The 18346-nt window shown below is 49.8% G+C and overlaps 8 protein-coding genes across 8 annotated transcripts; 3 read left to right on the top strand and 5 right to left on the bottom strand.

Annotated features, from left to right (window-relative positions):
- Positions 1-193: 193 nt before the first annotated feature.
- N7515_002922 (serine--tRNA ligase SES1) lies at positions 194-1941 on the bottom strand (the record flags this gene model as incomplete). The annotated part of the gene is made up of 7 exons (XM_056663666.1): positions 194-358; positions 413-781; positions 834-924; positions 977-1398; positions 1470-1631; positions 1688-1758; positions 1809-1941. 7 exons carry the CDS (start codon positions 1939-1941, stop codon positions 194-196), a joined length of 1413 nt encoding a protein of 470 aa, XP_056525779.1.
- Positions 1942-2592: 651 nt separating this feature from the next.
- rhbA (Rheb family small GTPase rhbA) lies at positions 2593-3330 on the bottom strand (the record flags this gene model as incomplete). Its single annotated transcript, XM_056663665.1, has 4 exons — positions 2593-2832; positions 2889-3017; positions 3069-3208; positions 3276-3330. The coding sequence occupies 4 exons, from the start codon at positions 3328-3330 to the stop codon at positions 2593-2595; spliced, it is 564 nt and encodes a 187-aa protein (XP_056525778.1).
- A 561-nt stretch (positions 3331-3891) lies between these two features.
- N7515_002920 (WAPL family protein) lies at positions 3892-6393 on the bottom strand (the record flags this gene model as incomplete). The annotated part of the gene is made up of 2 exons (XM_056663664.1): positions 3892-4167; positions 4231-6393. The coding sequence occupies 2 exons, from the start codon at positions 6391-6393 to the stop codon at positions 3892-3894; spliced, it is 2439 nt and encodes an 812-aa protein (XP_056525777.1).
- Positions 6394-7038: 645 nt separating this feature from the next.
- Positions 7039-7941, top strand: N7515_002919 (uracil phosphoribosyltransferase; the record flags this gene model as incomplete). The annotated part of the gene is made up of 4 exons (XM_056663663.1): positions 7039-7196; positions 7257-7615; positions 7666-7837; positions 7890-7941. The coding sequence occupies 4 exons, from the start codon at positions 7039-7041 to the stop codon at positions 7939-7941; spliced, it is 741 nt and encodes a 246-aa protein (XP_056525776.1).
- A 369-nt stretch (positions 7942-8310) lies between these two features.
- N7515_002918 (transcription elongation factor 1 family protein) lies at positions 8311-8828 on the bottom strand (the record flags this gene model as incomplete). The annotated part of the gene is made up of 4 exons (XM_056663662.1): positions 8311-8468; positions 8523-8661; positions 8717-8761; positions 8826-8828. 4 exons carry the CDS (start codon positions 8826-8828, stop codon positions 8311-8313), a joined length of 345 nt encoding a protein of 114 aa, XP_056525775.1.
- Positions 8829-9655: 827 nt separating this feature from the next.
- Positions 9656-10728, top strand: rps1 (40S ribosomal protein eS1; the record flags this gene model as incomplete). The annotated part of the gene is made up of 5 exons (XM_056663661.1): positions 9656-9669; positions 9774-9858; positions 9915-9940; positions 10019-10520; positions 10585-10728. The coding sequence occupies 5 exons, from the start codon at positions 9656-9658 to the stop codon at positions 10726-10728; spliced, it is 771 nt and encodes a 256-aa protein (XP_056525774.1).
- A 1531-nt stretch (positions 10729-12259) lies between these two features.
- N7515_002916 (uncharacterized protein) lies at positions 12260-12941 on the top strand (the record flags this gene model as incomplete). The annotated part of the gene is made up of 3 exons (XM_056663660.1): positions 12260-12395; positions 12492-12642; positions 12707-12941. 3 exons carry the CDS (start codon positions 12260-12262, stop codon positions 12939-12941), a joined length of 522 nt encoding a protein of 173 aa, XP_056525773.1.
- A 788-nt stretch (positions 12942-13729) lies between these two features.
- On the bottom strand, positions 13730-17837 carry N7515_002915 (putative nuclear pore complex subunit Nup133; the record flags this gene model as incomplete). Its single annotated transcript, XM_056663659.1, has 3 exons — positions 13730-13977; positions 14041-17464; positions 17547-17837. 3 exons carry the CDS (start codon positions 17835-17837, stop codon positions 13730-13732), a joined length of 3963 nt encoding a protein of 1320 aa, XP_056525772.1.
- Positions 17838-18346: the final 509 nt, after the last annotated feature.

Below are 18346 nucleotides of genomic sequence, written 5' to 3'. Positions count from 1 at the left end.
GTCCGGCCAATCACGGCACATGTAGATCACATGCTGATCGTATGAGCTTATCTGTTTTCGGCAATATCAGTCCGCTTATCTCGATAGTGTTGACACTTGACAGATACCTGTGCTGTACTACTAATACACATTACTATGCAGGTACCTGGAAATTCATGAGATATAATTTCATTCAAGGTACATCACGGGATATCTAAACCTTAAGACCCTGCATCTTCTTGGCCGCATCATCGGTGCCCTTGGTAGCCTTCCCCTTAGACTTGGTGGATGTGCTATCTTTAGGAAGCTCCTTAGTGTAAGGAAGGAACTCGGGGTTACCGGGAATGTACTTGCGCAGAACCTCAGGAACCACAATACCCTATAACATAGTTAGCAATGGTCAGAGCAAATCATCCCAGGACGCTGCACTTACCTCCTCCGTCTGGTAGTTCTCCAAAATACAGCAGAGAGTACGCTCAGTTGCGCAGAGAGTGGAGTTCAAGGCGTGGACATAGGTCTTCTTCAGATCGGTGGCCTTCTTGATACCGTACCGAATCTCAAGAGCACGAGATTGGTAGTCGGTGCAGTTGGAGCAAGAGACAAGCTCCTTGTACTCCTGCTGGAAGGGGAACCAGGCCTCCAGATCGTACTTCTTGGAAGCGGCGTTGTTCAAAGCACCGGAAACAATGGCGACGATGTTGTAGGGGAGTTTTAGGGACTGGTAGAATTCTTCCGATGTGCTGATCATGTCCTCAAAGGCTTGCCATGAGTCCTCGGGCTTTGTAAGGACGAATTGCTCGATCTGCATGGGGTGAGCACATGAAACCAAAGGGCAATTTGAAACTTAGACCGACCTTCTCGAACTGGTGAACACGGAAGATACCCCAGGCATCCTTTCCGTGGGATCCGGCCTCCTTACGGTAGCAGGTGCTGTAACCGGCATACCTGATTTCCGTGTTAGCAAAGCGGATTAAAAGTAAGGGACGAGAATCCTCACTTGATGGGAAGGTCCTTGTCCTGGAGCCACTCGCTGTCGTGCAGAGCAGACAATGGTTGTTCGGAGGTAGCAATGAGGTACTTGTCAGTCGACCTGTCCTCGCTCTCAGTGACCTTGTACAGTTCCTCGTCGAATTGCTCCAATTGCGCGGTCTTGGCCATAAGATCCTTGAGCATGAATTGAGGGGGCTGATTGGGCGTGTAACCCTTGTTGAAGAGGAACTCCAGACCGTAGTTGACAAGAGCCAGGTTGAGGAAGAGTCCATAACCAGTCAAGCAGTATCCACGGTGACCAACAATCTTGACACCGCGCTCAGGGTCGTATCCATCGAGACGAGTCAACACCTCGTGGTGGGAGAGGCAGTTGGGCTTCTTCATTTCGGCGTTCTCGGGAGTCCATGACTTGATGAGCTGGTTGTCTGCCTGTGGCCGAGAGAATCCATACGTTAGCCTGACGGTACGTTCCTTCACCAGGCGATTGAGGAGACCCATACCTCATCGTTGCTAACGGGGACTGATTCGTGGACGTAGTTTCCAATCGTGCGAATCTTTCGGTCGCGCTGGACTTCCTTGGCGACAGCAGCCTCCTCCAGAGCCTTCTTCTTCGCCTCAAGCTCGGCCTTTTGTGCGAGCTCCGCGGTGGCGTCCTCCTTGTTCTGGGGTCCAAGTAAGCATTCCCTCCACACTCCAGACCTGGCCGAGATATGCCTACCTTCTTCTTCATTCCAATGGCCTTCTGGACTCCATTGATCTGAGTGTTCATCTGCGACACATCATATCGTGCTGAAACAGTCAGTATAGCTACTCCGAGCATGCGAAAAGAGCAAACATACCACGGCGGGCCTCTTCATAGAGCGCAACCACTTCATCAATGGTCTCCTCTGGGGCAAAGCGCTTCCTCTGGCTCTCCTTGAGCTTCTTGAGGTCACCACCGCGCTCGGTAACAAAGTCAGAGAGGTCCAACATTTTGGTTGGAGATCAAAGGTTCAGGGAAGTCCAAATGTTAAGAGGGGTGACTCAAATTGTGGAGGGGTAAAAACGAGGAAAATCAGAGCGCGTGTCTCCACGCACTTGGGGCATTGACCTTACTTAATCGGTATGGCCCACTCAGGCCCGCTATGTTTGAAATGCCCTTTCTAGATGGGCTAGTTATGACCACGGACGTTATATAGATCTGAATCAATATGTCTGAAACACCAAAAGCCCGTCCAAAAACGAATTTGAGATTCATTACTCCATGCCTGGTACCGATCCATGCTCCCGTGATTCGACCTTAAAAAACTCATTATTCATGCAATAACCCCAATGTCCCACCGGATAGAAATAGACATAATAAAACGAAGAGCCAAGAGAGGCTCAAGCAAAGCCATTGAGTCGGTATAATCAGATTGGCGTCGCTGATTCCTTGGTCAGATAATCAAGTCAGCGGACAAGATATTCCAAGGCTCTGGATTTCGAGTGAAAATTGAAAGAGCAAGGCGAATAAAATTGTCGACTCCAATAAAAGAATCATCCCCCGGTTCAGAGATATAGGGATCTTGATCGGATGATGGCTTCGCTTACCATCCCGGGAGAGAAAGCCACGTATTCCAGTGAAAGCCCTGAAAGCCCCCGAGATTACATCAAGGTGCACTTGTTGTTCCCAGTCGGTTGTGAGGGATTCTGGGACTTCTCAACCTCGCCTATCATAAGGTCAAAGGCTTTGGAGACATTGAAGTCGAGGAAAGCGCTGGCCTCGGTGAAGGCGCAGCCGAGCTCTTCTGCTAATTGCCGACCATCTTCGAGGGTAACCTGGCGATGATCCGGCTTGAGATCGCTCTTGTTCCCTACTATGACGAGAGGTACATCGTCGGCTCCCTAGAGAGAGAATCAGGATTGTCTCTTGCTTAATAGTCATGGAAAGGGGGACTGACGAGATGGTTCAGAATCTTGTCGCGAATCACCCGCACCATCTCAAACGACTGGCGTGATGTGACTGAGTAGACAATGATATACCCATGGATTCCAATGAAATGCTTGGAGTTCAAGATGCTGTATTCGTCCTGTGGAATTATCTCAGTAGCCGACCCGCATCACGGACGGAGATCACATACCTGTCCTGCAGTGTCGACGATTTCAGTTGCATAGTCTTGGCCATTGTGCTTGATAATCCGGCTGAAGGTATTCTCGATTGTAGGGTAGTAGCTTTCCACGAAATGGTGCTCGACGAAGCGAACGGTGAGAGATGATTTGCCTGTAAGGTTCAGAACGGTCAAATTCGGCCATGAGAATTGTTGCAACTTGAGACGGAGAGCCCTTACCGACGGAGCGACTGCCGACAATGGCGATCTTACGCTGCTTAGGCGCGGCAGGCATCTTGCGCGTGTTGTGTGGTAAGACTCAGATAAACCGGCCAATGTGAGAGGTAGCGGGGTGACCGTCAAGGGCACGGTGAATTAGATCGATGAGAACGATCTACGGGAGTTTCAGAAAGTGAAAGAGCGCCTGTCCAGAGATGAGGTCGTCGTTTGGGGGGTGGCAAATCCTCGAAGCATGCGGAGCTCCAACTCCTTGTAACCTGCAAACAGTGCAAACGGTTGTTTCTCCAATTCCCAATTTGATGGCGAACTACAACAGGGTTTAGCCTAAATGTAAGTATATCTAGTGATCATTGAATCTCTGTAAATGATCTGAGGTCACATTTCATTTTGACTGCATTTGCATTTTAATTAGTGATAGCATCAGGACGTCAATAGTCAACAACGTCAGATATCGTAGCGCAGATGTCTCAGCGACAAGGGACAAATAAAGGGTATCAAAAGGTTCCAAAAGACCAAGGACTAGCAATGTCGTCGGCCTACATATTCTGTAGAAAAGAAAGGACCAAGCGGACGTTCATGAGAAATGTGTGGCACACAACACCAGTTACACCATCAATCATTGCTCTACCAGTCGAATCTGAGTGACCAGTTCTTGCAACCTGGACAGGAACCCAGTCGCTGGTTGTCCCTGGCCTTGAGCAGGAATCTCGTGTTCGATTTTCAGGTGGTATTGCAAGAATTCATCAACGGTAGAAATCACTGCCGTCAACCCTTTTGGGGCGAGTGACTTCTTGATTTTTGACCGAGTCTCCGGATCCAGACTGAGTATCAGTAGAAGTACGGCCAAATACCCCACGGCTACATTATGGTGAACTTCCAAGACCGAATGAGCCTAGACCGATCTGATTAGTATCATTGGTCGACAGGGAAGAGATACCAAGAGTGACCAACTTACCGTAGAGATTGAATCGACATGGGTCATAAATAATTGCAGGAGCCGTCCAAGGAAAGTCTTTCCAGCGCCGGCAGAGTGACGGAAAGTCGATCTTGATATTTCACTCTGTTCAGTAAGATTGATAAGGGCGCCGAGTGCCAGTATGACGTTATCCAGGGAATTATTCGCTTGGCCAAGCGCATCTTCGGTCAAATCACCGAAATTTGCAGAGACAATATCAACTAGCCCCCCTATCATCTCCAGATTTGCAAATCGATCGCAGAGAGACGGATTGCTGTTGGTGATATTTAGAATAAGTCTGATATACAGAGCTTTTATCGGACTGAGAGTGTCTAACTCCAAAGAGAGCAGATTATGGAGCTCAGATAGCGGGTTCAGGAGATCCCGATGCTCGTTTATGAGAGGTTCGGTCGACGCAGTACAGGCTTCCAGGACTGAAAAGCCCATGGATAGTGTTTGGGAGCTTAGGATGTTAATTTTTCCCAGGGAGACACAGCGTTGGCTCTCAGACACAAGTATCTGGACCAGCGTTTGGAGAACAGTCGTGGAAAGGCTGGGACTCTCGCCTTTGGTTTGCATTGTAGCAATTGTTGACCTCAGGCAATACAAAGCCAGAGCGCATGGGCTTAGTTTCGACATTGTAGTACCGGGGAACAGCATTTCAGCTAATTGTGGGACAATATTCTGAATTGCCTTTTGCAAAGGTCGAGAAAGGCCGCTTGTTTTAGCCCTTGTGACCACTGATATTTCCTCCTGCATGCCCAATAACATAGGCGATGCATCTAGAAGTTTGGGCCAAGCCGAAGTTGCAAGGACATAGGACATGAGTCCGTCTGATGATCCCAGGGCGTAGGCGGAGAAGGCCAAAATCATGGGGACCACCTCAAGCTTCATTGACAGGCAATCCACAAGCCTTTTGTCAAAATTGCATTCGACAAATCGCCGTTTGAGCCCCGGATCCAAAAGTTTGCCACAGAGTTGGAGAAAGGCATTGCATCGACCCGTTAACGAATTTTGCACATCTTCGATATCCTCGAAGATAGATTCGACGGCACCTCGATAACGAGCATTCCCTCCAGCTTGCCTAAGCTCGTGAATACTTCGGACAGACTCTTCCCCGTTGATATCCTCATTTGGCACGATCAAACGGGCATTGGAAGTAGCCTCATAATTCAGCTGCCGCTGAACCGATTGAGAACGGTGACTCGGACCAGAGGGAGTATTGTTCTCTGGAAGATCTTCTAACATCATGTCATCAAGGAAAGATCGCTGACGCGCGTAGGTGGTCCGAGAGCCTTGTAGATGCGATGGAACCGAGGCAGGGGTGTCTTGGACCTGGCTATTGACGGGGCCCTCATTAACAGCCACATCTGAAAAAGGTCGGTCAGGAATGACTGGGTTCCGGGATGGCTGACTAGTAGGAGTCTCTGGTGAGGATTCAACTCGGTCCTCTGTAATGCCAAGCGAATCGATCAGCCTCCTTCGGCCAGGGGTGACGGTCGCTTTCGGCGTACTGGGCAGGCTGGCTTCTGGCGAGCTTTCTCGCATAGGCTTTGCCTCTCCAGGACTCTTGTCGGTCGAAGCTTCTAATTCCTGGTTGAGACTGAATATCTTCGCCTGGCTTCTCCCGGACCTACCAGCCCTCGGATATGATGGCGGCTTCGCGGAGCTTATCGCCTTATGTGCTTCTCGCTTTCTAGCCGATGGGTTCCGGTCGCCCGGCACCTTCTTCGTCTTCAGTTTCGGTGACGCGCTGCCCTCGCCGTTTACTATCGTGCTTGGCTTCTCGGCCGGCCTAGTCGCAAGGACAGCGGTGCTTCCATCGGGGCTATACCGCCTTCGCTTTCTCCGGACCATGGACATCTGTTCATCATCGGAAGAGGGTATGTCAAACACATTGAGTTCTGTGGTAGACTTGGATGGCGGAGCGCAAGGTATGGCCATGTCCACTGATCCTGGCTGTGGTTCAACTCCGTTCTTGTCGCGCTGTAACCGGGCGTGGGGTGGCCGTGAGGGACGCGACGAGCTTGGCAAAGGCACATCTTTGGGAGAGGATTTAGCCGTAGATGATCGCATAGGCTTTTCGGTATTTGCGCGGGGCTGCCCTTTGGCAGCAGAGCCGTAGGTTACGAGACGCCGATTCCGAGGGTTTGTGTTCTCCATATTTGGTTCACAGGAATGGGTCAGATGCGCGCGCGTATATTGATGCGTTGGTCGAGTATTTAGGTTCTCAGGCAGCAACAAAGGTATGCTGCAAACGGACTGGGTAAATGGATTGAGCAAGATGAAGTCGTTGAGACGAAGCCATGTCCCTGTGGTTCAATGGAGCTTACACCAGCTCAAAGGGATGTGGCGCAGTTATGCAATGAGGCGCCTGACAAAAGTCTAAATTAAGCTCTTTCAGCGGAGTTGCACCGTCCTCGGCTTTCATCAATGGAGAGGGAGTGCTGATTGGAATGCAAGTGATAAGAGGCGGAGGAGATAGACGGGGCAGAATCACCCACTGCGGTATAGCTTCAAATGATACAGAAAAAGATAAGAAAAAACCGACATGCTTCCCCGCTCTTGGCTTTAAAAGACAATTCTGTGTCCCTCACTGTGCCTCACTGTGCCTCACTGTGCCTCACTGTGCCTCACTTCCCCTCTTTTGAACTCGCATACTTATATAAAAGGTACAGTGTAACTTTGCACTGTCGAAGGAACTCCCGGCAGCTTCCGCTTTTTAGGGTCATTTCCTAACCCTTTGTTTTCTCCCAAAGACCTACTTCCTACGCCTCCCACTTTTTTGCTTTTTCGATAAAGCAAACAATGGCTAGCAATCAAGATACAGCCCCTCCTCCTGCACAAGGTCTTGGACCTCTGTATCGGCCCGATGGCGAGAAGCCTACTGCGACCGTCTCAAAGGACGTTTCTTACGATAATGTCCACGTCCTACCTCAAACGCCGCAGTTGATTGCTCTCTTGACGTGAGGATCCATTCTTCGCACTTCAGCTCACCTTAGGCTCATATGTCGTACCACAAACAGGATGATCAGAGACCACCGGACCAGCCGTGCCGATTTCATCTTCTACTCGAACCGCATTATCCGGTTGCTGGTCGAGGAGGGCTTGAACCACTTGCCCGTTGTTGAGCAGTCCATTACCACTCCCGTCGGACGGTCCTACCTTGGTGTGAAATTCGAGGGAAAGATTTGCGGTGTGTCTATTATGCGCGCTGGTGAGGCCATGGAGCAAGGGTTGCGCGACTGCTGCCGTTCCGTCCGCATTGGAAAAATTCTCATTCAGCGTGACGAGGAAACTTGCTTGCCTAAGCTCTTCTACGATAAGCTGCCCACCGACATTGCTGAGCGTTGGGTTCTTCTCCTTGATCCCATGTTTGCCACTGGTGAGTTGAGCATACTCTACACGGTCTCGACCTCGGCTGATTTTGCCCAGGCGGCTCTGCGACCCTTGCTGTGGAGACCCTGATCGCCAGAGGGGTCCCTGAGCACCGCATCCTCTTCCTTAACCTCATTGCCAGCCCGTCCGGCGTGGCCGAGTTTGCTGAGCGTTTTCCCAAGCTCCGCGTCGTGACATCTTTCATTGATGAGGGACTCGATGAGAAGAAGTAAGATCATCATACCTTAGTTTCATGGCACGACAATACTGACCGTTGATAGGTACATCATCCCTGGTCTGGGTGATTTCGGCGACAGATACTACACCATGTAAAGTGGCTATTGTCAACCACATCAAAAGGAACGGGGTATCAATGGTCGAGAGGTAATTGGGAAAAGCCGATCATCAGTTCCCCATTTCCCATTACTCAATATATTCCAAGCGCCGTGAGATGCATTCTCACGGCACATCCACGTCGCTATACAAGTCTTCTAAAGGAATCTGACTTGCTATAATGGTCGTAGTGGTGGCTATGGTCTAGATGGTTGAGGTACTTCTTGCATGGCCGGATAGATGATATAGCATATGCAACAAGCATATGCCTGAAACGATATCAAATATGCGATGTACATAGAAGAAGAAGCTCACAACTCAAAATTGTCCATATAATGCCCTAATGCGCCGTTCGCCGTCCTCATATGATCAGTATTCATCATCGTAGTCATCTGGGGCATCCGGTTTGCTGCTCCCTCGAAGACCAGCTTGGCTCGGGGCTGGATCATATTGGTTGGCAGTATCCTTCGCAACGGCATCACAGGCATCGACCCAGTCGGAATACACATCCACGGGAGCAGAAAGATCTTTGGGGTCTAGTTAGTACATGTTAAGCGCCTCGGTGTGTTTTCCCAACTCACAGTTGATGCCTGTCTGGAACTTTTGACCACAGACTTTGCAGGATAGATCACCCAGGCCAAGCTTCTTGTCTAATTTGACGACGACAGAGTTCTCATGGTTGCAGAAGAGGCAGGAGAATGTTGTGGGTAGGGGCTCTCTCTATGTCACCTAGTCAGTGCTGGGTGTGACTGTCGGCAGCTCGAGATGCTCATACCTTCTTGGGCCCTTGCGGTTTGGAACTGGACTTCTTGCGCTTACCCTGTATATAATCAGCATCTATCCACGGTTGAAGCAGTTAATAAGAGGCATGGAATATGACGTACCATTGCTGCGATGTGAGTTGCGACACGTATTTGGTGAAGCTGTGGGGAGTGTTGACTCCTGCGGAGAGCAAGGTAGGGCCGGCAGGCATGCCAAGGCTCAAGTAGGAGCGGATCAATGAGCCTCCAGTCCCCGTCATGTGATGTCAGTCGGTGGCAATTCTACTGGCGATCTACATTGAGCGAAAGTGACAATAGTCACAATACTAGTTTCATATTGTTCAATCATCAATCAATCAATCAAAGTTCTATTAACCGGTTGGAGCCTAAGTGCCTAACTAGTATCGTAATGGAATTGATGGTTATGGGACATTGTCGGCAACGTACAGCTGAGCTATGGCAGGAAATTTTGTTAGGCTGTAAAGTAAAGCGTGGCACGTGAGTCCAGCGTACAGTAACAGTATGAACACAGCATTCAATCATAGCGTAGGCCCTACTCCGTATGTAGCAGCAACCACAGATCTGCCACATACTATGGGAAATTGGGAAGAGCACAAATGTCTTGAATCTTCTAACGTTACGATAACTACGAGTACTGTTACTACTGTACAGTGTACGGAGTATGTACTCCGTAGTAGTCAGAGCCTTGATGTGGGTGGGTTCGAGCTAGCCCTGGAGGCTGGAGCAATATGGTGAGGGAAAATAGTGGGACCTTTTTTTAATGTTCGATCACATGACCTCAAAGGATGACATAATCGACTAGGGCCCGCGCCTCGCTTAGCCGAGTTTTCTGTGGGTTTTCAACCCTCCCAGTCGAGCGTCGAAACCCTCTGAGCGCGCGGTGCGATACCTTTTGTCTGTCCTCCAACAACACACAGATACGACTCGCAATCATGGCTGTTGGAAAGTAAGCGCCCTATTCTTTCTTATTTCCTTGCTTTCAATTATCGAATTACTTGCGCATCAACAACCTCTGAATTTACGAACACACGGCTAATCCTCATCGCTCAGGAACAAGCGCCTATCTAAGGGTAAGAAGGGTATCAAGAAGCGCACCGTCGACCCCTTCACCCGCAAGGATGAGTACTCTGTGAAGGTACATTGGATTCCTTTCTTTCATTATCGATGTGCAATGCTAACTGTTCTCGTCAGGCTCCTTCCACCTTCCAGACCCGCGAGTATGCATCTCTCCCCGAATCGAACATGATGGAAAAAAATTTATTATGAAAGACTGGGTTGGCTAACGGAATTCTCAGTGTCGGCAAGACTCTGGTCAACCGCACCAGCGGTTTGAAGAATGCCAACGACTCCCTCAAGGGCCGTATCTTCGAGGTCTCTCTCGCCGACCTCCAGAACGATGAGGACCACTCCTTCCGCAAGGTCAAGCTCCGCGTCGATGAGATCCAGGGCAAGAACTGCTTGACCAACTTCCACGGCTTGGACTTCACCACCGACAAGCTCCGTTCTCTCGTCCGCAAGTGGCAGTCCTTGATCGAGGCCAACGTCACCGTGAAGACCACTGACGACTACCTCCTCCGCCTGTTCGCCATTGCCTTCACCAAGAGACGTCCCAACCAGATCAAGAAGACCACCTACGCCCGCTCGTCTCAGATTCGCGCCATCCGCAAGAAGATGACCGAGATCATCCAGCGCGAGGCTGCTACCTGCACCCTGTCTCAGCTCACCCACAAGCTCATCCCCGAGGTTATTGGACGTGAGATCGAGAAGTCCACCCAGGGCATCTACCCCCTGCAGAATGTACGTTTCACCTTTGGAATAGGTTTCGAGGCGTACCGGTTTGCTAATATGCATATGTCTACAGGTCCACATTCGCAAGGTTAAGCTGCTCAAGTCCCCCAAGTTCGATCTCGGTGCTCTCCTTGCTCTGCACGGCGAGTCCTCCACTGATGACAAGGGCCAGAAGGTTGAGCGGGAGTTCAAGGAGACGGTCCTCGAGAATGTTTAAAGGTTATGTCAACGAAGTGGTGTCACGTACTGGTCAGCCGGGGCAAATCAATGTCTTCTGGTCATAGGAAAAGAAAAAAGTTCATAACGTGCATGACAAGATTTGAACTGGCGTCGGACTTTTAGCTACGCGTTGCCAGTCTTAGACATGATCCCAAAAATTCAAGGGTAGTAGTTCATTCATGTTCATTTTTTGTTCACTGTCTGCTCCTACCTGTAGTTTGTAGGTCGTTGAGTAGATCTACGCTCGCCATAGTCCTATTGTGGCTTCCTACACCATCTTGGTGGATACATTTTCATCGACGAACTACAACCTACAACAATGCTACACCTCCTACCCAACAGCTCAGTCGACTGAAACTACCGATTGAAACTAGTCGAAGGGATGAAGGCAAAGTGTACACAGATCTGGTGTGTATAGCCAACATTGCCAAATCCCACTGCTCTCGTTCCCGCGAGGTCTTAGACCTCGAAGAACACAACAACATAGTAAAGTGGATTTATCAAGTCTTGCCTCTAACACGTTTGATAGGATGAATGCTGCTCTAGTCTACTCCGCTCTCTGTCCTGCACCCGTGCCGCTAGACTCGAAGAACCTTAGCCCCGTGGGAGTAGTTGGGCAACTCTCATGTTCCCGCACCTATCAATGGTGTGTTATCAAACTAGATCATACGTAATTGGTGCAGTTGCAGAAGACAGATACTCAATTGTTTCAAATCCATGGGTTGGAAAGTCTCGTGGGGTAAGTAGACGTCCATGTTGACGAGAACATGACTGGTTGGGATGCATTCCTCGGCTTGCAGTTGAGAGAAGACCTCTGGAGATGAATGTGAAGGTCGACGTAAGGAGTAGACTCGGTGCCTCCAGGAGTTGTGCCTTATTCGTTTCATGGTTAGAATTACGTTGCTCGTGAGGTTGTCATTGTATCGATGTTAGGGTCATTGACAGGTCGGTGGATCCACCGGGGATGGGAGCCGGGGTTTATTTACTCAAGCGCTTCCATCATCTGGAAGTGGCATGGATGGGCAATTACAGTGTTGTTGTGATAGAACAGTGTATGTACTTTTGAGACAAACTGAATTGAAATAAGGATAGGTTGCACCTCGATACCCAGTGTAACTAGGTACTAGTGGTATATCTGTAGTGGATGGAGTGTTGTCTCGGTAGGTGATGGCGGTTATACCGAGTGTCTGGATTGAAACGAACAAGCCAATTCATAAACTGGACACCATCGACTGACTTCAAATGGCCTTCCAAGCATTGATTGCATTCAATCCTGGTCGTTTCATATTCTATGGCCTGATCGCCAAGCTTGTACATGCCTCAGCCCAGGATGTCCGACAGGTCATGTTACTTTGCATTCCTACTTCCCAAAGTTCATTCTGTTTTTTAAGATGAAACGAGAAAGAAAGAAGATGATGATGATGATTAGAACTGCTATTTCGTTGCTATGGGTAAAGCTCATGTATGTGAAGTGGCAGAAATAAAGTAAGTGGAGCCCTCCTTAGTGTCAACCCCCGCATTCTCAAAGTATGAGGTCACGAGTCAAGAGTTACGCCCCCTTCTCCCAATGGTTGTTCCTTTCTCTTCTTCTCCTTTCCCTTTCTCTTCCTTCCATCATCAATTCCCTTCCTATCATACCAACAACATTTATCCAAATTGAAACAAGTAAGCCCTCCTGACGATCTACTTTCATCCTTGGCATCAAAACTATATACATCTACATCACCAACAACAACTAACCATCGTAACCACCCCATCCAGTGACTCGCTCGCACAAATTGAATGACCGTGAGCACCCAGTCGAAGGCACGATGGGGACCCGCGACAATCTGCCGAGATACTTCGGCAAGACAGGCCCGACTGACGCCGACCCTCGCAAGACAAAGAAAGACGGAGGTGGCAAGGGCAATTGGTAATGACTGCCCCCATGCATTCTGTTCGAAGGACTCATCAGTTAACCATGAATCAAACTGCAGGGGTCGATCCGGAGATGAGATGCAGGACACCCACTACTCGTTCGCCAATGCTCGGCGTCACTCCAACAGTAGCACACATGGTCTGTCGGACTTCAATACCAAGTTTGAGGGCATTGACCAGGAACCCGTCTTCGAGGAGGAGGACTACGGCGATGCTGGCATGACTAATGAGAGCAACATGACCAAAGTTGATAGTGCCAGCAGCAACAGTAGCGAGGCTGAGCGGAGAGTTTAAGTACCAGGGAGTTAGGGCTATCGCTTTGGCAGGGTTGGCTCCTGTCTGTGATTGCGACGCCGGGGTAGACACGAACAAGAACCCCCATCCCAGATATTATGACTCGGTGACAAGGAGCACCAATGTTTGTTTTTTTGAGACGATGAGATGATAAGTTGATAAGCTGAGAAAACCATACTTTACCTGTCATGATCAAGGCTACGCGACTTTGATAGTGTACAGACTACAATTAGATGGTTTGGTTTATGTGTTGTACATCATCTGTAGTCTGTTTCATACGTGTGTAGGTATTTGATGTCTTCGAGGAGCAGGCCATGTGCCATACATAGTCGGGTAGTGAAAGATCGAAGGACCGGGCTTCATTGCGGGACCTGAGGAGTAGAGTTGAGAATGTGAAGGCCTGATGGTCCTTGGTGTACACAGTATATGGATCGAGCCATCAACTATCACACCATGTTATTCGGTGACTACGATCTTCCTAGTACTATTCACTCCCGAATTTACTTATACTAGATCTTTCCTATCATATTGACAACCGTTTTCTTTGAACTTCGAGCACCAATCCAGCCCCCAACGGTGCGGGGATCTCATCACGGGTTTACGGAATAATATCATAGCCTGTAGTTTGACCAGACATAAGGCATGGACACCAAAGGATTTCTTTGAGATTCCATACATACAACATAGTATTATGACCTATGGCCATGGAATAACTAACAAAATTGAGAGAAAAAAAACGCCGCCATGTCAAAACCCCCAACCCGCGTCAATTGCAGAGAAAAAGTAGTTTATTGCGAGGTCGAAGTCGAAGTCTGGACCTCAGCAGTTTCCCTTAGATTCTGGAACCAGAAATCCAGTTTACCGACCTCAATGCACTGGCGCAAGATATCGTTCTCGGTCTGAAGATCGAGAGCCACACGCGTCTTCTGCTCGGAGCGGAATCGCGAGACAAGGATATCGGAATCGGAGTCAGCCATCAAAGCCTCCGCGGGTGAGATAAGAGTGTAGACTGAGTGGAGGCCACCGCTTCGAGGTTCTAGACAAAACAACGTTAGTTTAAATGGATTGACCAAGTGAGGGTCTACTAGGGTAAACTCACCTTCCAAGCATGCAGTTAGTGCCCGGTACAGAGCAGTATTAGCGACCGTGTTATCTGCATGACCGTTAGGTCCTTCGGCAGCCTTGCCCCGAGCTACCCAATCATCCTTGATCATACAGCGGCGCCAGATCAACCGCTGCACAGCCATCAGGTAGGATGGATCTCGTTGTCCGTAGCGACTGTGTTCAAGAACCTGCAAGGCGAGATGGAACTCGCTTCGGATGAATACATCGCTCTCGGTGTCATCTGCAGGCTGATCAGGGCCCATCAATGTCAGGATATCAATCAGACCATCGACACCGACGACCTCCTTGTTAATCAAAGTGGAGAGGGCCTCGCCAAAGATTTCATGAAGTGATGGCCGTTCTTCGACGAGATAACCTCCATAGTGACCGAGTGCCAGGTCAACCTCTGCCTTTCGGTCAATAGCGGCTACCAGGACATGTTCAATGTGTCCGTAAAGGCTCTCTTGGAACGCATCGATCTTGATATAATCATCAAGGCGTTTCACATCCTCTTGCACGGTGGCAGTCACAATCTGAGATTGATTGCGCTCCTGCGTTGCTAGTTTGCCTAGCTTTGCCAGGGAGATCTCCACCCGGTGACTCCACAGGTCCTTTTCACTGTTAAGGGCCAGGTTCTCCAAAGAGGCGGCAGCAGTCTCATAGTCGTCTTCACCGGTGACATCGTTGATCCAGCTGAGGCGAGCATATGAGGGGTTTCGTCGAAGGAATCGAGTCACGGCAGACTGGTAGTTTTGCATGGTGAACAGCGTTCCAGGGTAACCATTCGCTATCTGCCGGGAGAAGTACGCATCCGCCCATTGGTCGCCAAATTTGTCGAAGTATTTCGCGATCAGTTGGTCTGCATCAATCTCAGTTTGACCTGAGGTTTCTGCAGACGGTTGTTGGCCTGCCTTTTGATCTTGAAGCTCAACGATCAACTCTACCAGCGCTCCCATGTCTCGGAAGCTTTCCGCCAGCTCGATGGCATCAGAGAGATGGTCGATACCGGCCAGTTTGAAAAGTTGCCATTTGCGGTCTTCGACATGGGCCTGCTCAATCGACACACTCTCGTCCATCAGTTTAGGATCGCCTTGCGCAGACAGCCATCGAGTCCGCTCGCGGTGCATTTGACCGAGCACGCGAAGATGCCGATAGCTGTTTCTGGCAACTTGGTTCGAGACAGATGTGTCAGGGACATCTGCGGTGTTCACGGGCGTTGTCCATGCCCGGCAGCTATCCAGTTCCAAGTCGAGCAAATGTCCGGCTTCGGAGTAGCCAACGCCTCTCGATGTCCAGAACTCGGGAAGGTCCTCATATCCATCAGAAAGCACACCATCCTCCAGGAAGTCTTCGCTCAGGCCATAAAGTGTAACGTGCTCATCGCGATATCGGAAAGCAGTCTCCGTAACAGCCAGGAATAACTCACTAGCCGCCAGTATCCTTTCTGACAACGCGCGTGCAGGGTTGTAGGTGTTGCTCCGCCCTTGCTTGACTGCGTTCTTGATCCATGGGATAACATGCTCCATGCGGTAGGAGTCTCTCAAGAACCATTGACGCACAGGATCAGTTTCCCCTTGTTGCGGGTTCACGGGAGTCTTGAATTTGTCCTTCATGGTTTTAATGACATGGCTAAGGAAGGGCTCCTCATCTGTGTTCTTAGTCTTGCTGGACTCTTGAACCTTCAACATGGCTCTTTGTGCTGCAATTTTTTCAGCTGCCCAAAGCAACTCCCACCTTGCCGGTCGGCTCAATGGATTCCCTCTGCGTGACAACAATGAGGCAAGGTCATCCAATGCTTTGGCTCTTAGTCGGAGATTTTGCTCCAGTGAGATAGCCGTGGTCGGAATAAAGCGTGCTTCAGATGTGAGTAACTCCCTGCAGATCTCCAAGGATGCTTGCTCTATTTCCGATGCAGGGAAATTCAGATCGCCTTCGCCAGATAGATTCAAAGGGTTCTTCACCATGGTACCAAAGAATACCGCCTGCTCAAGCTTGTGCTTTGCTGTGACTTGAAGCTCGTCGATATCTGCCTCGGGGCGAGGAAGTACAGTGACACGAAGGACGCCGAAATCCCGAAGCATGAGCACACATGCTGCGCTTGCCGAATTCACTTGATCTTCTGATGTGGTTCCCAGAATCTCGTGGTCTGTGCCTGATCGCAAGTGGATGGTGTCTTGGAAAGGCAGAGGTAGCTTATTAGAGTCGAGAAGCAGTTGTGAAGACGGAGATTCTTCGATTTCCGCCAATGACAAGATGAAAATAGATTGGCCAATAAGAATGAAAGCTGTTTCTTCTGGCTTTGGAACAAAGATCTGGGGTTTCGAGTCTGCAAGCATGGGTGCAGGGATGTGATGAACATCCACGGGATGCGTTGAGATAACACGAGATTCATTTCCCGACAAGAGGACCTGGACCACGTAAAGCGCCTTCGTTTCCGACCATTGAGGGGACCTGACCACCATAAAGAGGCGCCAGGATCCATCGGCGAGTTGAACAGCAGCGTCAGAAGACTGCATAGTAGAGAACGCAAAGTCCATGATTTTGAGCTCGGAATCGCCTGCCGACTTCACGTGGTGCTCCGGGAGAGCCGCCAAGATCTCGTCCTTGACATCGTATCGTCTCTTGAGGGTGTTTCCGTGATTCCAGTGTGCGTCCCATATTTCTACCAGCCCGGTCGAGGTTGCAACAATGACATCTCGCTGGCCGCGTTGGTGGGAACCACCAGCACGAACGGCAGTGACCTCTTTTCTCCAGTAACCGCCTGCAAAAACGTTCTTGATGCCGCCTAGAATACCGCCGCCCCCGGTCCCTGCATTGCTTCTGAGGAAGTTGACGAGCACGGAAGGTTTTCCCTGAGGATCCCTTAGAGTGATGTGTGCTACTCGTCCCGACGAGAATGTGGTAATGATGCCGGAAGGTTCTGCGTTCATTATGTCCGTGGCATACTCACCAGAAAGCATACCGGGAGTGGTTCCTTGAATGCCATTCTGCTTTTGTCGAGATAAACCTAGGGATGCGGCACTGGACACAGTCTCCCAGTAAATGATCTTTCCCGTGGAAGGGATTATCACCAAAAGACCGGGATGATCTCCACTAGCCGTCGATAGTAGAACTCCGAGTGGGACTGCGCCTTTGGGATCCCTGCATGACTCCGGGATAGATACAGTGAACGTGTCCGACGGAGACGGGGACGAACTGGGCGCATTATAGGGCCACACAATTGCGTGCGAGCGAGTCAAAGCCAATGCGTGATCATGGCCGGTTCCGAAGAAGCACCTGAGGGGTTCTGCTTTCCGATTGTTAACGAGCTGCGCCTCAAGCTGAGAAAGAGCTATCGAATTTGAGATACCTGATTGTAAGCCACGGATCTGGTCTGGAAGAGCGGGAAGTTGCTCCACGGTGTAAAAATCGGTGCTTGACTGTTGAATTCAGTTAATTAGCGGTTTGGTCTTGAGGGTTTCACTCGAACGCGCAAAGATGGTCGTTGCCAGAATAACCCACCAAAATGATTGTGCCTTCATTGTTGTTTCCAGGACCATCGCCTTGCTTCACGATTCGTGTTGATATGTGCGACTCGGTATCGACTTTGTCTGTAAGGGCAGTTTCGCCGTTTGATGGAGCAGTTGCTGCCAATTTTGTGAGCTCACGCCCCAGTTTGGTATCGGGCGGGGATTCGTCCGGGCGTCGCAAGACTGAGCGTTGTCTCTTCGCCTTCGGTGGGTTGACGGAGTCATCCGAACTTGTGCGCTGGCGTCGACGAAGACTGCGACTACCAGCTTTAGGAACGAACATTTTCAATGTACGCAACCTGAAGTTGCGGGAACGCGCTAGCCAACAAAGCTACTTGGAAGGTTGTTGACCCTTGGTGGTCCGATTCGACCTGCAGATTTGGTGCAAGGTCAGAGAGAAGGGGAAGAGCTAAGCAGAGGGTGAAAAAAAGCTCCCCAAATGAATTAGCTTCTGAATTGGAGCACAGTGACAGCTGCGATAGGGTTGGTCAATAACAATCGAGGATGTTTGTCCGAAGGCGGTGAGACAACAAAATCCAGAGTGCAGGGCGGTAAGTCACGTGCAGACATGTATGTACTGTGTACTCCGTACTTCTTAGGGAGCCATCAATCAACTCGTGCCAGAAGAGGTATTCAGACAATGCTATGGAAACTTAGCTTTATGGTCTCTTTAGTCTTTCCTTATCTACTAAACCCCCCTCTCTCTCTCATCTAGCAGCACTCTTCTACCTATCCGGAGACGGCATGCTCAGCAATGTGCATGCAGCAGGACTCATCTTCACGATCCACGCT

The sequence above is a fragment of the Penicillium bovifimosum genome (genome assembly GCF_028826915.1).
Source record: "Penicillium bovifimosum strain IBT 22155 chromosome Unknown utg000002l_segment0_segment0, whole genome shotgun sequence".
Lineage (NCBI taxonomy): Eukaryota > Fungi > Ascomycota > Eurotiomycetes > Eurotiales > Aspergillaceae > Penicillium > Penicillium bovifimosum.
The sequence above is the reverse complement of the archived record's forward strand: the minus strand, read 5'-3'. Positions and strand labels throughout refer to the sequence as shown.